The sequence below is a fragment of the Panthera onca genome, chromosome B4 (genome assembly GCF_046562875.1).
Source record: "Panthera onca isolate mPanOnc1 chromosome B4, mPanOnc1 haplotype 2, whole genome shotgun sequence".
Lineage (NCBI taxonomy): Eukaryota > Metazoa > Chordata > Mammalia > Carnivora > Felidae > Panthera > Panthera onca.
Window position 1 is genome coordinate 40,291,377 of NC_138345.1, and position 14,862 is coordinate 40,306,238.

Consider the following 14,862-nt stretch of genomic DNA (forward strand, 5'->3'; position numbering starts at 1 on the left):
TTAAATGCCATTTGGAGAAGATGGCAGGTGCCTGATTGTCCAGTGAGATGACTCAGTTTGTATAAACAGGATGGTTCAGGGAAAGGAATTTCCTGATTCTCTGAGCCATTGCCTCGTAGCACACAATCTTGGAGTTCTGTGACAAAATGATCGAGCTTCAGTGCTGATGCTTGTACAGATACTCTGGAATATTTCATCACTTACAGCTAAGGCACCCCTGGGACTAGTTTTATATATCCAGCCCGTTAGAAACTTGGAAATTACCCAGTGTGGTCTCTATTATCCATGACCAAAGAATATCAGAATATGGAAGGGATCCTGGGTGTCACCGAAGTCACTGCTCTATTGGAAGCTTTCTACTCTTTCTTTAGTAAGGGGCTACCTTTACCTGGTCATTTCCAGGGGAGGATACTCAGGGAGGTATGGAGCCAGCTCTTCCCATTGCTCGTTATTCTCTGTCTCAGTTGCAAGTCACTGAGACTTCGGGCCATTTGTTACAAAGCTTTATCATAGCTGTAGCTGACTATTACATAGAATATTTTGCCTGAACTACACAGATGATTAAACAAGTCTACCAATTTGTATGGCCTTAGGAAGCCTGCCTTTGGGAGGATACCATTCCCTAATCATAAGCACTTGAAAATAAGGATTCTTGGCCCCTGGTTGGGGGAAGTCAGGGGTAGATTGTGCCAGCTAAATCAACACAGCCAGAGGGGCTGGAGAGCTCTGATGAACAATGATGTCTGTGGAGTCCAATTGTCACTCTGTCTTCAAGGTCCAACACTACAGAATCACCTCTTTCATTCTATATTCCTCTTCTTTCCTTTTCAAACATTCATTGAGCACCTACTGTATGCCAGGCCTGGTGGTTAGGTGCTATGAATGAATAAAACACAAATCCTGACCTCAAGAAGCTCCCTTCACAGTTTCATGAATATGAACATAGGCCACTGGTCTTCAATTGTATCACTTATTTATCTGATATAATGGCAATAAACTTGATCGAGAGATTCTTTGCGAACTTACAGAATTAAATTTGGGCCCACGTTCTTAAATGCCAAAGCTACTCTACACAAGTGGAACTATGGCAAGTAACAGAGAACTAACGTTGCCTGCAGCCTTAAAGCAACTCAGGAATTTCCTCCCATTGGCCCTGAGGAAAACTCCACAATGGGGCTGTGAGGGGCCTGTGGCCAAAAAGCTTTGAAGCCCCATTTTGGGGTTGGGGACAGTGATGATTAATGTCACAGCCTGCTCCTGGGCCAGCATTCTTTCCTCCCCTCAGAGATGGGGGTGGGCGACTACCCTTGAAGTCCTTTTTAGTAAGCTCTTCAGGAAAAGGGTTTGATATTGGAGATTCCCTCGAAAGCTTGCTGTTCTCCTCACAGGTTTCTCCAGCTTAATCCCTCACTCTCAGGTTTCTCTTTGTCTGGGGCTGGCCCATCCCCACCACCAGTGCCGCCCAGAGGTAGCTCCCTACCGCCAGTGCCCCCTCCACAGGCTGACTCTCAGCAAGCCCCCCATGCCACCCCCCAACTCCCAGCTTCCCCTTCACCTCATGGCCCCTCCCCCATGTCTGCTGGGCCCCGGTTCCAGTTCAATTTAGAAAAATGTAAATATAATACATCTCTCTCTGCTGCCTCCCTCAACTGATGACGTGCCTCACCATTACAACTGACAGGCTCAGAGTGGGCTCAGTGCACTTCCTGTCTGCATGGGTGGTCCTGGGGATCACGGGGAAGGAAGCCGACAGCTGAGAGCGGGGCCAGGGATCACCATGTCAGGCACACCAGAGGGAGTGGGCAGCTTTGGTTTCACTGCTCTCATTTTTGTTCAAAGCCCAAGACAAGGGCCTTTCTGGAATTAGGAGGTCTAGCCCATTGGGAAGGAAGAAGGATACCTCACCCTACCCCTATCCCTCCGCTAAAGCCCAAGTTCCCATAAGTCCTCATGAAAGTCTCTTACACAATGATCCAGGAAGGGGCTCTGGCTTCAGTCCCACTAACGGGTCTGTGGGGCAACCTGAGGCAACTTGCATCACTCCCTGGGCCTCTTGGCTTCAACATACACTGTCTAAGATGGATATGTGAACTGGGATGCCAGCACTGGAAGAGACCCTGGAGGTTACCTGGTCCAGTGGTTTGAAACTCTTTATTCTTGTCAAGACACTCAGTGAAAAATGATTACGTGCACCATTCACTTCCATTGGGGTGGCCAGGTTTTGTGCATGCTGAAACTTTCTTTGTTCTCTCATTCAAAAATAATCTAGAAATGTGAGAAAGTGAGGGTGATGTTGCCTCTGCTTTACCTTATATTTTTAAACTATATTATCAGTAGGAGCACCTAAGTTGTGATATATTACACGTTTGGTTGTGACTGCAGACCAGTGGGTCAGGTCTCTGCAAGGAAAAACTCACCATCTGGTCTAATTCCCTCTAATGTGGAGGAGGAAAGTGAGGTTCAGAGAGATGATAGGAGGTGCTCAAGGTCACACGTGCACTTAAAGGCAGAACTGGATTCACATCCACTTCTCACCGGACACCCTGGGAAGTTGGGAAGGAGAGAGATTGCTTGCTCTGTCCTACAGTGATCATCTGAAGAGAAAAGCACGCTTCATTCTGAAGACAAAGGTGCAGAGAAATCAGAACCAGTGATATGATCACCACCACCAAAGCTTAATTATCCACAGAGATGGCAGAAACTATCGCCTCCAACAAGGTTTTGACATTTGTGGACTTGGGTCTTCTCTCTAGGCAAGCTTTCCCAGGGCTGCTACCTATGAGCAGCATGGAAGGGTTCATATTACGCCTTCTCTTATTTCCTTGGCTTACTCACTGGAAAGGAGTACATAATAGGCCTGGGCTGGGGGAGGGGAGAAGGCCAAAGCAAAGGGGAGGAGGGGGAGGGGAGACAGGAAAGGAGGAGGAGGGCAGAGAAAGAGAAACAGGGAAAACCCCCAATTCTTGGTAATCCACTCAGTGGATTATCAGCCCATTAATACGTGAGAACTGACAGTAGCATTGCTAGAAGTAAGTTGTTTCAGCCTAGATAAGAGAAAGGCAGAGCCAGATAAGTGATACCCTCCTGTTCAGTCACTCCTTTACAGGGTTTTTTGGTGTGTTTTCAGTGCCCATGCTGTGTGCAAGGCCCTGTGGCTCCAGGAACCTGCCACCTAGGAAATCAGTTACCAAGAAGTATCAGAGGCATTACTGTCTTAGGAGGCAGCTTGTCTGAAATCCTGGGGTGGGAGTAGGGACAGCTAAAATCCTGAGGAATGGGAGAGAAGGGGAGGGGAAAGAGGAGCAGGAAGGGAGGAGGATGGGAGGGAAGCTGTTTTGGGAAGGAGGTGATAGCAGAGTAAGAAAGCAAAGGGGATTCCAGGGCAGGGAGGAAGGAGTGAAATGAAGGCTATGAGTGATAAATTGTCTGTTGGGGTCCATTTTGGCTGGACCCAAGAATACGTAAGAGGGCCTAGGGTTAAATACATCGAAACAATGTCCCACGAACGCCTTGGGAAAGATATGGGAACCCTGGAAGTTTTAGAACAACGGATGGCAAGACCAATGCTAACCTTCGTAAGAAGAAACAGGGCAGTGGAGAGATGGTGGTGGTTGCAAGGGGCTGTGTTGAGGGTGTGGCAGGAAAAAAACTACCAGGTGTAGGAGATTAAGAGGCTGAGCAGAAGAAGCAGCCTCCAGAGATATCCCAGAGGAAAGATGGGAGCCTGGATGGGAGGTGTGTGGAGACAGAAGAGTGAATGAGCAGCGATGTTGAGATTTCTCAGCTAGGGGCCTGGAGGGAGGGGGAACCATACGTGTGGTTGGGAAGGCAGGAAATGGTCACACAGGAGCTGAGTCTCTGGACAGAAGAGCTGAGAAATGTCTCCCCCTGGCCTGTCTGTTGTCTCAAAACAAGCCTGAGGTAGTGGGTGGGAGATGAGTCGCTTGTTTCCAGGCCAGAGTTTGTTCTGCCTCAGTACATGGGTTCCAAACCCAAGGAAGTTTGGTCAGTTGGCAATTATGAGCCAGAACAAAGAAGAGAATGGACAATTCTCTGTAATACACCTCTGCTCCATCAAATGGAAGCTTGAAAGGGCTAGCCTCTCTGAAGAAAGCACAGTCAGCTGCATTGTGTGTGTGTGTGTGTGTGTGTGTGTGTGTGTGTGTGTGTGTGTGACAACAAGGCCCTTTCATGTAACCTTCTGCCCCTGTCACTCTGCCGCTAGACCCTGAGGTCCTGGAGGGCCCGGGGCCCACTTACTGCCTCTGTGCCCCCAGTGCCTGGCACAGGTCCTGGAGCAGCAATGCTCCCAGGGACAGCCGAGGAGGGGGCACCGAAGAGGGAAGACGTGAAATCCGAGTTGAGCTTAAATCCAAGTCTGAGAGAGAGCATTCCACTCTGTCCGTTTTGGCTAATGACTTGATCCCTGAAGGCAAAGGAACAAATTAAAGCCAGAAGTGACTTTTCTTTAAGGGAAGCCCTGATAATAAACGTGGTTCACTTTGGTCTTGGGAGATGAAAATTGCTGCATATAAAAAATATATATAAATATGTCCACAGTGAAAAGGGAGGCCAGCCCAAATATCGTGGGATAGAAAGAAGCAGGGCCTCTATTTCTCTGCCACTGAAGGAAGGGAGCTAAAGTGCCATTCATTCAAGACACATTTTATTGAGGTCTTACTTACTACATTCCAGGAATAGTGCCAAGTGGTGAGACTAGGGAGGGATAAGGGGGCCCCTGCCCCCACAAACTCACATTTTTTCCTCTACCAAAGCAGGTGTAGGAGAAGAGAGGAGCCATTGATGGAAGAAATTGCTTCCAAGAGACAGGTTAGAGCTTGAGCAACTCAGCAAGAACTTGCTGCAGGCAGGTGAACAAGCACAGGCAAACCCAGACCTGGTGGTGGCAGATAAGCAGGTGTGCATGAGCAGAGCCAGCACAAGGAGCACGAGGATGCTCTTATAAGCTATACGTGCAGGACACTGGAACTTTCACTTAAGGGAACTCTATCACATTGAAGGATTTTACATACAAAAGAGAACATGCTCTGGACTGTACCTTAGCAAAGCCATTTTAAAAAGGAAATGGGAAAGAGGGAAAAAGGAGGCAGGGGACAAGTTAGGACGCATTTGGAGTCATGCAAAGGAGGTGGGCACTTGCCATTATAAAATAAGTAAGTCAAGCAGATGAAAAGTACAGCATAGGGAACACAGTCAATAATAAAAAAAGAAGTGGAAGAAGAAGAAAAAGGAGGAAGGGCGAGGGCTTGAGTGGGGATGCAAAATTCTTAGTAGAGGCAAAGCCAGTGAGGGAAGGATCCATGAATATAAAAGGCCCTGGATCATACTGATCCTCTCCTCAGCAGGCATTGATGCGAAGCCAGATAGGAATCTTGGAGAAGAAGACAAGGTCTGTGCCAATGCAGTGATGCTCCTTCTGAACCCAGAAGTTCAAGTCTGCAATTTCAGGAGGGCGCTGCAATCTTTGGGACCTACCCCATGCGTTTCCACCTGCTGGATGACTCTTACAAGTCTTGGTGGACAGCCCTTCGCCCTCCAAAGTCATGACCTGGTCTTCACTCCAAATGAATGAGTAAGTAAATATCCAAGCTCAATGCACCTCCCTTTCTACTAAAGTTTGACAGGATGTAAACTCATGACCAAGAAAAATGAGGTTTCCTCTAACAACTATGTGAATGACAGAAACAATTCATCTTGTCACCCACATTAAAGGCCTAGGGGATAGGCCTATTTAAGAAGCTGAAGGAAGGCTCTAGGGGGAGAATTGAATTCCTGAGTCAGGAAGACAATAGTGATTATTTTTTAGAAGACTGGAGGAACAAAAGTTTGCGGGTTTTAGATAAACAGATGACAAAAGGAGCCCATTTGCGATGCCAGACTTGACAAGGAGAACCCTAAGGGCTTAGATTCTCTGAAAAGACAAACATCTTGGAGTGTTTACCTCTCAGACTTCTGAGTGTGATTTTTAGATTTGCCTTGGAGTCTGGTACCCACAGTCTTTCAACATTACTGCCCAACCCTATACTAATGGGTCAATACATTGAGGGCTCACTACATTGAGGGCTTTAAATTGTTTTTAGTCAATTCCTAGATTAAAGGGAAAGAAATTGGACTCTTGACAAGAACAGTGGCAACTCATATCCATAGACAGCCTATGTGGACCAAGCACTGTTTTTTAACTATGTTATTTTCATTACCTACTTCTCAGAACCATCCTGTAAGGTAGGTGCTATTATCATCAAATCTACTTTCCAGATGGGGAAACTGAGCCTGGCTGACTTTATGCATCAGCCCAGAGTCATGTAACTAGCCATAGCAGGCCTGGGACTGGAAGTCTGGTGGTTTGACTCCAGAGCCCACCCCTACCCTCACTTAGCCTATGTTGCTAAATGGCATAATGTTTGGTAAAGTTTAGTCTGCAGTCCGGTCTTTGATTGTACATGGGAACAAATATTCTCTTCACAAGGGTCAAGAGTATATTCCAGAGACAAAAGGAATAAAAGGACTCTAAGCCAGAAACATAGCTCTTGCACCTATATAAACTATGAAATAAAATAATCACATCTTTGAAGTGGCTGACAGCTTGGCAAAATGGCCTAAAGAATGCTGGGAGTGAGTTTCTGTGGAACCCACCTTGGAAAACCCATGTGTGATTCGTGCTTCCTCCTCTAGAGAAGCCTGAATCAGTATCAACTGCATTGTTGACTGAATCAATATCATCCTGAACTGTTGAAGGCTCTGTCCTTGTTTCCAAACTTGTTACTCCCTTTATATGTTTAATACATATCTGATGAATGAAATAATGAATGAATGAGTGAATGAGTGCGCCTGTGTTTCTTCTTCCTTCCTTAGTCTTTCTTACTACCTCCCTTCCACACTTGCTGCCTATCTCCTCAAGGGAAACAGAGTCACAGCACTGGCTAAGATTTTACAACTGCTCCCTACAGCCTGATGTGAAACGCAAATTTGTCTCATCTTCAGACAAATTAACGTACCAGGTCTTTATCTAAGCCCTATCTACCCAAAAACCACCATTTGCTATGTCAATGCTTACTCGTGGCCAGGAGACTCTTTGAACTTGTGAGTCCTTTTCCTTGGAATGCTCTCCCTTACTCTTATCATTAATATGTAGACTGTCAGAACCAGAAGGACCTCAGGAATCAAGCCCGACCTCCTACCTACGGCTGGAAATCTCTTCAAAACATCCTTGACCCACCCACAATCAACCAAGCCCCGCTTTGAAAATGATCCTTCATTTGCCACTTAAAGTTGTTAAAAGCTAACCTCTGTTAAGAAAACTTCCCTCACTAATTAAGAAATCATTCATTCATTTACTCATATTTGTTTATCAGACACACTGAGTGTCTGTTATATGCCAGGAAATGTGCTGGGTCATGGAGGCCATGAAGATGAATAAGCCATGATTCCTACACACTGTTCTTTAGAATCTAATAGTCTGGGTCTGCAGAACAGATATGTGACCAGTATTATCATAATTCTGGAAGATACACCATCAGTGTGTGTACCTATATGTAATGGGACAGAAAGGCAAATAATTAATTATTCCTCTCAGAAGGAATGGGGCTTGATCTAGGGAGACTTCACAGGGAAAGCACCATGAAAAGCTAAGTTTTGAAGGAGGAGAAGTCTGGAATATTCAAATCAACAAAGTGGAATGAGGTGGCCACAGGGGGCTGAGCATCTCAAACTTACTGTGCACTGATAATTCCTTCATATCACATTACTTCAGGCTACTAAATAATTTGTATTCACTGGAAGAGTATTTTGTACACTGCCTGTGGCTCGGTGAATTGGTCTAATCCTTTTAGAAAGGAATACATAAAATAAATAAATAAATAAAGAACTATACAATGGCTGTAACTTAGATCTAGTAATCACATCTGTGGGAATCTACCTTGAGGAAATCATTAGCAAATATGGAAAGGATTATATGCATGGAGATAATATATATTAGATTACCAAAATAGGGGAAGAATCAGAAAGTGAGTCTCCAATGTGTTTCACTGGAAAATCAGCAAATGAACTACAGTACATTTATTAGAGGGGTCATTTATTATGCAGCTCTTAGTTTTGGATATTATATGACAACTTGGAAATATTTATTCATCTAATGCTAACTGGAAAACAGCAACAAATGTGTGTATGTGATCACAACTTTATTTTAAAAATCATATACATAACAAAAAGGGTCTAAGAAGAAATGGCACCAAAATGCTAGTAAACATTGGGCTGAAATGAGGTAAGTCTGGGAGACATTTTTCCTTCTTTTCTCTATTTTCAAGCCTTCTGTTATATGGTTGTTTTGTTCCCTTATAACCTGTAAGTAGTTTTGTGTGTGCGTGCACGTGTGTGTGTGTGTGTGTGTGTGTGTGTGTGTGTGTGTTTTGTTTAATCTACAGAATGAATTTCACTCTCTACAATCGTGGTATAAACTTCTTCCAGAAGCCACTAAATCTTCTAGTTCTCGCTGTTTTTTCCCCTCTTCTCATTACTTTGTAAAGTGCCCATGTCTGAACACATAGTGGATGTCCATTCAGTGATAAGGTGGCTGACAAAGTTCAGCCTATATCCCTGCACGTGGCTTTCCTAGGATTCAAGACCATTAAGAGAATCAGCAATACTTGACAAACCCGGCTTTTATATGTGTTAGATGTTCTTCTCAGCACTTTTCAGATACTAATTCATTAAATACAACAATCCTACGAGGTAGATATTATTATTAATATCTTTTTTTTTTTTACAGCTAAAGCAAACTGACACACATAAAAAGTTAGCCACTTAACCAAAGCTGTCCAAATACTTGGGTCACAGAGCCAGGATTTGAACCCAGAGAGTAGAGCTCAAGTGTCTCTGCTCTTAAGGATTCACAAGAGGAACCTTTGAAAGAGCCAGCTATCTAGACAGACAGGTAGACAGGCCAGGAAGACCTACATGGATAGCTGGGTGGTGGGGGTAGGGGAGTAACGTTGGAGGGTGGGGGTTGGGAGCCATATTTAATGTAAGCCCCTTCCCAAATGGAAGCCTCAGCTTCTGGCAGCAATTTCTGTCTGATAGAATGGCAGACATTGGGTGGCATCTGGAGTATGAGTGATCACCTCTGTGTAAAAACCTGGCTCAGTGCTGGAGAGGGATCAGAGATAGTACTTAGATAAAGGAAAAAGCATAAGGGAGCTACATATTTCCATAAACTGTGTCTTGATATTTTCCTACCCTATAGCTCCCAAAACAGATATAACTGTTTCTCTTCTGATAAGTTTGTTTAGATTATAAAGTACAAATTTTTCCTGGAATTTTAGATACCTCAGAACTAGAACAGACATTTTATGGCCATCTAATCTAGACCCTGTCCATCCCTCTACCCTTAACATACATATACACATTCTTATAAACAGAAGAGGAGAAATATCCACTAGAAATAACAAGCAAGGGACCCAGTGCACAAAAAGGTATCTGTGACCCCCCTATTGTGAGTGATTAACCAAAGGAGGCAGGAGCCATTATGCAAACACAATGACAGGTCCAATGACAAAGTTCCAAGTGATTCTTCTGATGGGTCCCACTGATGTTTCTCCATATACATTCTGGATTGAATAAATGTTTAGATGATATGGCTGACCTCTTGGTCCTATGTTTTTAATTCATCAGTTTCAAATCTTATGAAGAGGCTTCTCAAATATCTACCCCAATGAAAGGTCAGGATTATTCACAAGAAACCAAGAGTCTGAAGGCAGCTTATCTAAGTTGGGACATTTATCATGGAGATTTCATGGCTTCCAAACCACATCTGAAATGACTGTGTTCTACCAGCCTGTACTACCCGCACTCCTACTTTCAAGCCTTATCCAAGAACAAGGAGAGGCTCTCTCACTAGAAATATACCTCTCATCCCCTACACAAATCATCCCAACTTTTTTTTTTTTTTTAATATATGAAATTTACTGTCAAATTGGTTTCTATACAACACCCAGTGCTCATCCCAAAAGGTGCCCTCCTCAATACCCATCACCCACCCTGCCCTCCCTCCCACCCTGCCCTCCCTCCCACCCCCCATCAACCCTCATCCCAACTTTTTAAGAGAAAATCTGACATGTTACCCAGCCCCACTTGAGTAGAGTAGCAGACTCTTCTATATTCTCCATGTTAAAGATGCTATGTGTCCTTACTCTTCCTGATGACAATCTATTCTTAAATTTCAGACTTCACTATTTCCTTTTCAGCTTTATCAATGCCAGAAACCATGGCAAAATACCTGAGAGACCAAACTTCTCATATCATAGATGAGGAGAGGAAGCCCAAGAAGAAAAGGATATTACCCTAGTGTCAAGGTGGTGACAGAGTTGCTCTCGGTTCTCATTCCAGGACTCCTTTTGCCCTACCCACCCTCAACTTCCATGTGGCACTGAAGGTGACACTGTGTAGCCATGAAGCCCAGGAAGAAGCAGAGACTGCCCCAGTCATTTCCCTACCCTCTTCCCTAGCCCTTTTTGCAGACCCCTTGTGTGAACCTGCCCCCAGTAAAAGGAAAGATAATAGGATCTTACTCATCTCCATGTACTCTGGAGTCAGTCCAGTGTATGGCTCCAAGCTGTAGTCTAGGTCCCACTGCTCTGGATGCTTTGAGTGGGCTGAGTCAGTTTCTCCAGGTTCTGTCTCATCTTTCAGCTTCCGAAATAGTTTCTTTAGTTTCCTGGAAAAGAAATGGACCAGTCACTAAAAGCCTTTGGAAGACAGAGTTAGTTATACAGACAGAAGGAGGAGAAAAACTAAGGCTTTGTGACACTGCAGTTATCTCTGCTCCAAGGACACACAGAAGGACACTAAAAAGACTACTTTTCTCTTAAAGACAACCTGGGGTTTTTCTTTTTTCTTTTTAAATTTTTTTTTAATGTTTATTTATTTTTGAGACAGAGAGAGACAGAGCATGAGCAGGGGAGGGGCAGAGAGAGGGAGATACAGAATCTGAAACAGGCTCCAGGCTCTGAGCTGTCAGCACAGAGCCCGACGCGGGGCTTGAACTCACAAACTGTGAGATCATGACCTGAGCTGAAGTCGGACGCTTAACCGACTGAGCCACCCAGGCGCCCCAACCTGGGGTTTTTCAACAGGATAAGGAAAGGTTCCCCCCAAAAAGGGTCAGGTTTCTTCAAAACCAAAGAAACTGAATTCTTCCTACTGTTTGATGAGCAGCAAAAGAGTTGGCCCTTCTTGCCAAATGCTGAGATCATCCTATTGTCTAACAGGTGATCTATCCACCCTCTTCATGGGGAAGAGAGGATGCCTAGAAAGTACTAGAAAGATGCTTTCCTCCAAGCTCAAACATTTTCAGGTCTTAATAACATAAACAGTACCATATTTTTCATTAAATCCAAACTAAATGTCGTCAACTACTCTTATGGGTTGAAGTGAGTCCCCCAAGATTCACCTGTTGAAGCACTAATCCCAGATGTGCCTGCATTTGACTACAGGGCTTTTAGTAGGTAATTAAGATTAAGTGAGGTCATAAAGCTGGGGTATTAATCCAATAGGACTGGTAGATTTATAAGAAAAGGAAGAGACAGTGATCTTTCTCTCTCCACCATGTGAGGAAGGACACAGTAAGAAGATGATTATTGCAAGCCAAGAAGAGGGCCCTCATTAGAAACCAAACTCTACCAATTCTTGATCTTCGACTTTCCAGCATCCAGAACTGTGAGAAATAAATTCCTGTTGTTTATGCCACCCAGTCTATGATATTTTATTATGGAAGCCCAAGGAGACTAAGTCAACCAAGATAATAATGGCCCAGCCTCTCAGTGCTTGGATGAGAATTGAGTGAAACAATGTCTATATGATCCTTAGCATAATATCTGGACATAGTAAGCATTCAATAGGTAATTAATATTTTTATTTTTAATATTAAATGCTAAAATATGCCTGAGGATATGGTCTTTTCATACTTCCCATTAACGCACAATCATAGGGAATGAAATTAGGTAAAGGAACAAGGTGCCAATTCTGCTAATCAATCGAAGAAAAAGTTTCTAGGAGATAGTTGGGAGGAGAATTAATAGCAGAACAGTCAGAATCATATACTTGAAAAGTTAAAGGGATTTTGAAGTCCATGCTCCATTCAATGCAGGAATTCCCCCCACATTCCCTACACAAGATGATTTAACCCCTGTGTTTCCAGAAGAACATTCTCAATATCATTAGGTATAGCATTCCATTGTTAGAAAGTGCTTCTCACAGTTAGTGGAAATATAATGGTTCAAAACAATGTTTTGATCAGTGTCTTGTCTACTACCATTTGTCATCAAGAAGATGTAGTATAGTAGTATAGTGTAGTGGGTAGAAGTCTGATCTTTGATGTCAGAAAATAATTGTTTAAAACCCAGTTTCACAACTCACCAGCTATATTTTCTTGGTCAAGCTATTAAAACTCCATAAGATTTAATTTTCTTATCTATGAGAAAATAAATATCAGCTACCCCATAGGGTCAGTTAAGGAGATAATCTCTGTAACATGCTTAGCTTAGGGCTTGGTACATGCTAAGAGCTCAATAAATATATTTATCCTTGTCCCTGTCATCACCATCATCATTATCACCATCACCATCACAGAAGGATTTAAAGAATGAATTGAGATCCACAGAAGCAACAGTAAAATACAGTATTTCATAATAAAAGAGCAAGCAAGAATTCTGTGATAATAAGAAATTGAGAAAAATCTAGGTGAAGCCTAAAGATTCTGAAGCCAAATAGTTTGGACTGGCTGAGACCCTGTCTGTAGGTCAGGGCAAAAGGAGAGGTGAAGAAAAAAAAAAAAATCAAAGAGAGAAAAAAAGAAAAAGAAAAAAGAAGGAGGGAAGGATGGAGGAAGGGACGGTCTGGAATCAGAACTAAAATTGAGACTTTTCCTCCAGATAGCAGTAATCAGAAAATGTGGCCAAATTTTTAGTAAAGAATAATCAGTGGTTTTAATTAAATATGGAAAATTGAGCACGTGTATATATCTTTTCCTTCTGAAACGTGACTAAAATGATAGCGAATGAATTTTAGAATGAACAAAACCACAAGGTTAAAGAAAACAGTCATGAATACAGCAGTGTATAAGAGATGTTAATAAATATCTTAGAAGACAGACAGTGGGTAAAGGGGTTAGCAAAGCTGTGATGGCTGAACACCAAGTGCCTGCAGTGAAAAGCAGCAGAAAAAAAAAGCAAGCCCTCTCATGCTGGAATCTCAAAATGGTTCAGAAGTTTTAGGCACTAGGTACTGCTAAAGGCAGGCAATAGTGATTGGTCAAGGCACTGCTTAAGGAGGAAGAGTAGACCCTAGTGTCTCTGCCCAACCGTATTGCCCAGGTGACTGACTACCACTTCTCCCACAGGAGGATTAAGAAGTTTATTAATTAATCAGCAGGATTAAGAAGTTTATTCAGAGGAAAAAATGAACTGGGGAAATTATAGATCCGAAATGAGTCCAATAAAATGATCGGAAGTAAAAAAATCAATAAACTCACAGAAAAAAATAGAAAAGAAATAAATAGACAATAGGAAAGAAAAGATAAGACAATAGGAAAGAAAAAATAGAAAAGAAAATAAATAGACAATAGGAAAGAAAAAATAAGAAACTCCAACATTTAATCAGAAAGAGAAGACAGAGAAAATGGTGAGGAAAGCATAAAGAAATATAAGAAAATGTCCTGAGCTGAAAGATATGCATTTTCTGATTGGAAGGACCTACTCAGCATAATGATGAAAGAAAGGACTTCCACCAAAGCCCATCACCATGAGATTTCACAACTCTAGGAACAATGAACATGATTCTAAAAGCTTCCATGACTAGAGAGACAAACAGATTCTCTAAAAATTATTTGGAACAAAAAGATATTAGAATTCTCAACATCAGTCCTTGACATTAGAAAGCCCCAGGGAAATTTATTAATATTGAGAAGGCAAATGATTTTTAGCAAGGGATTTTATACCTAGCCAAAGTATACATCAAGTGCAAAGGCAGAAGAAAAAATGTAAAACATGCCTTTAAAAACAAGGTTTTTAAAAAGATATTCATGCATCCACTCTTGTGAAGTTCCTGGAGGATGAATTTCACCAACCAGTGATATAAAACAAGAAAGGTAACAATGGAATCCAGCAAACAAGAAATTACAGAAAAAGGAAGTGCTAGATCTAACTGGGATTCACAGCTATATAGAAGGTTCAGTGAACAGTTTTGGTTTGAACAGGAGAATGAAGATTCCCAGAGGATGGTCTCCAAGAAAAAACAAGACATCTGATGTGTTAAATGAGGCCATATAGCTGGGAAAATGGACACTTAAGTACTGCCAATAATGTGTAGTAAGTATCATGAAGGGAGAAATTTAGGTAATTATGACAAAATAAAACAAAGAAAACTAACCTGACCTGAAGCAGGGGATGTTTTCCCCAAGGAAGAGATGCATAAACCAACTAAATGATAAAAGATGGCAGAAGCATAGGAAAGGGAGAGTGGCATGATGGGTGAAGATGTGTTCTAGGCAGAGGAGATCATCTGTGCAGCGGCCAAAGGCAAATAAGAGAACAGCTCAGAGAAGGGACTGAATGGAGCTCCACATGCTCGGAGCATGGAGTAGGAGAGGAAAAGTGAGGAAAGAGAAGAGCAAGAAGGCAGCACAAGTCTATGGCATGGAAAGTTAGCCATATTAGGCAGTGGCCCAGGTGACAGATTATGGCAGCAGAGTCCAGGGTAATTGCAGTGGACATGAGAAGGAGGAGGCAGACTGAGACAGGCTCAGGAAGCAGACTTAAGAAGCTGTGGTGACCTGTACGTGGGAAGGAGAGG

General features: G+C 42.8%; 1 protein-coding gene across 1 annotated transcript in view; it reads right to left on the bottom strand.

The window, feature by feature from the left end:
- The window catches only part of ANO2 (anoctamin 2), a 340,487-nt gene that overhangs the window by 21,405 nt on the left and 304,220 nt on the right, over nt 1-14,862 (bottom strand). The window contains exon 20 of the mRNA XM_060658635.3: nt 10,584-10,729. Within this exon, the coding sequence (XP_060514618.2) occupies nt 10,584-10,729 (146 nt within the window). The remainder of the gene's footprint in view (nt 1-10,583; nt 10,730-14,862) is intronic.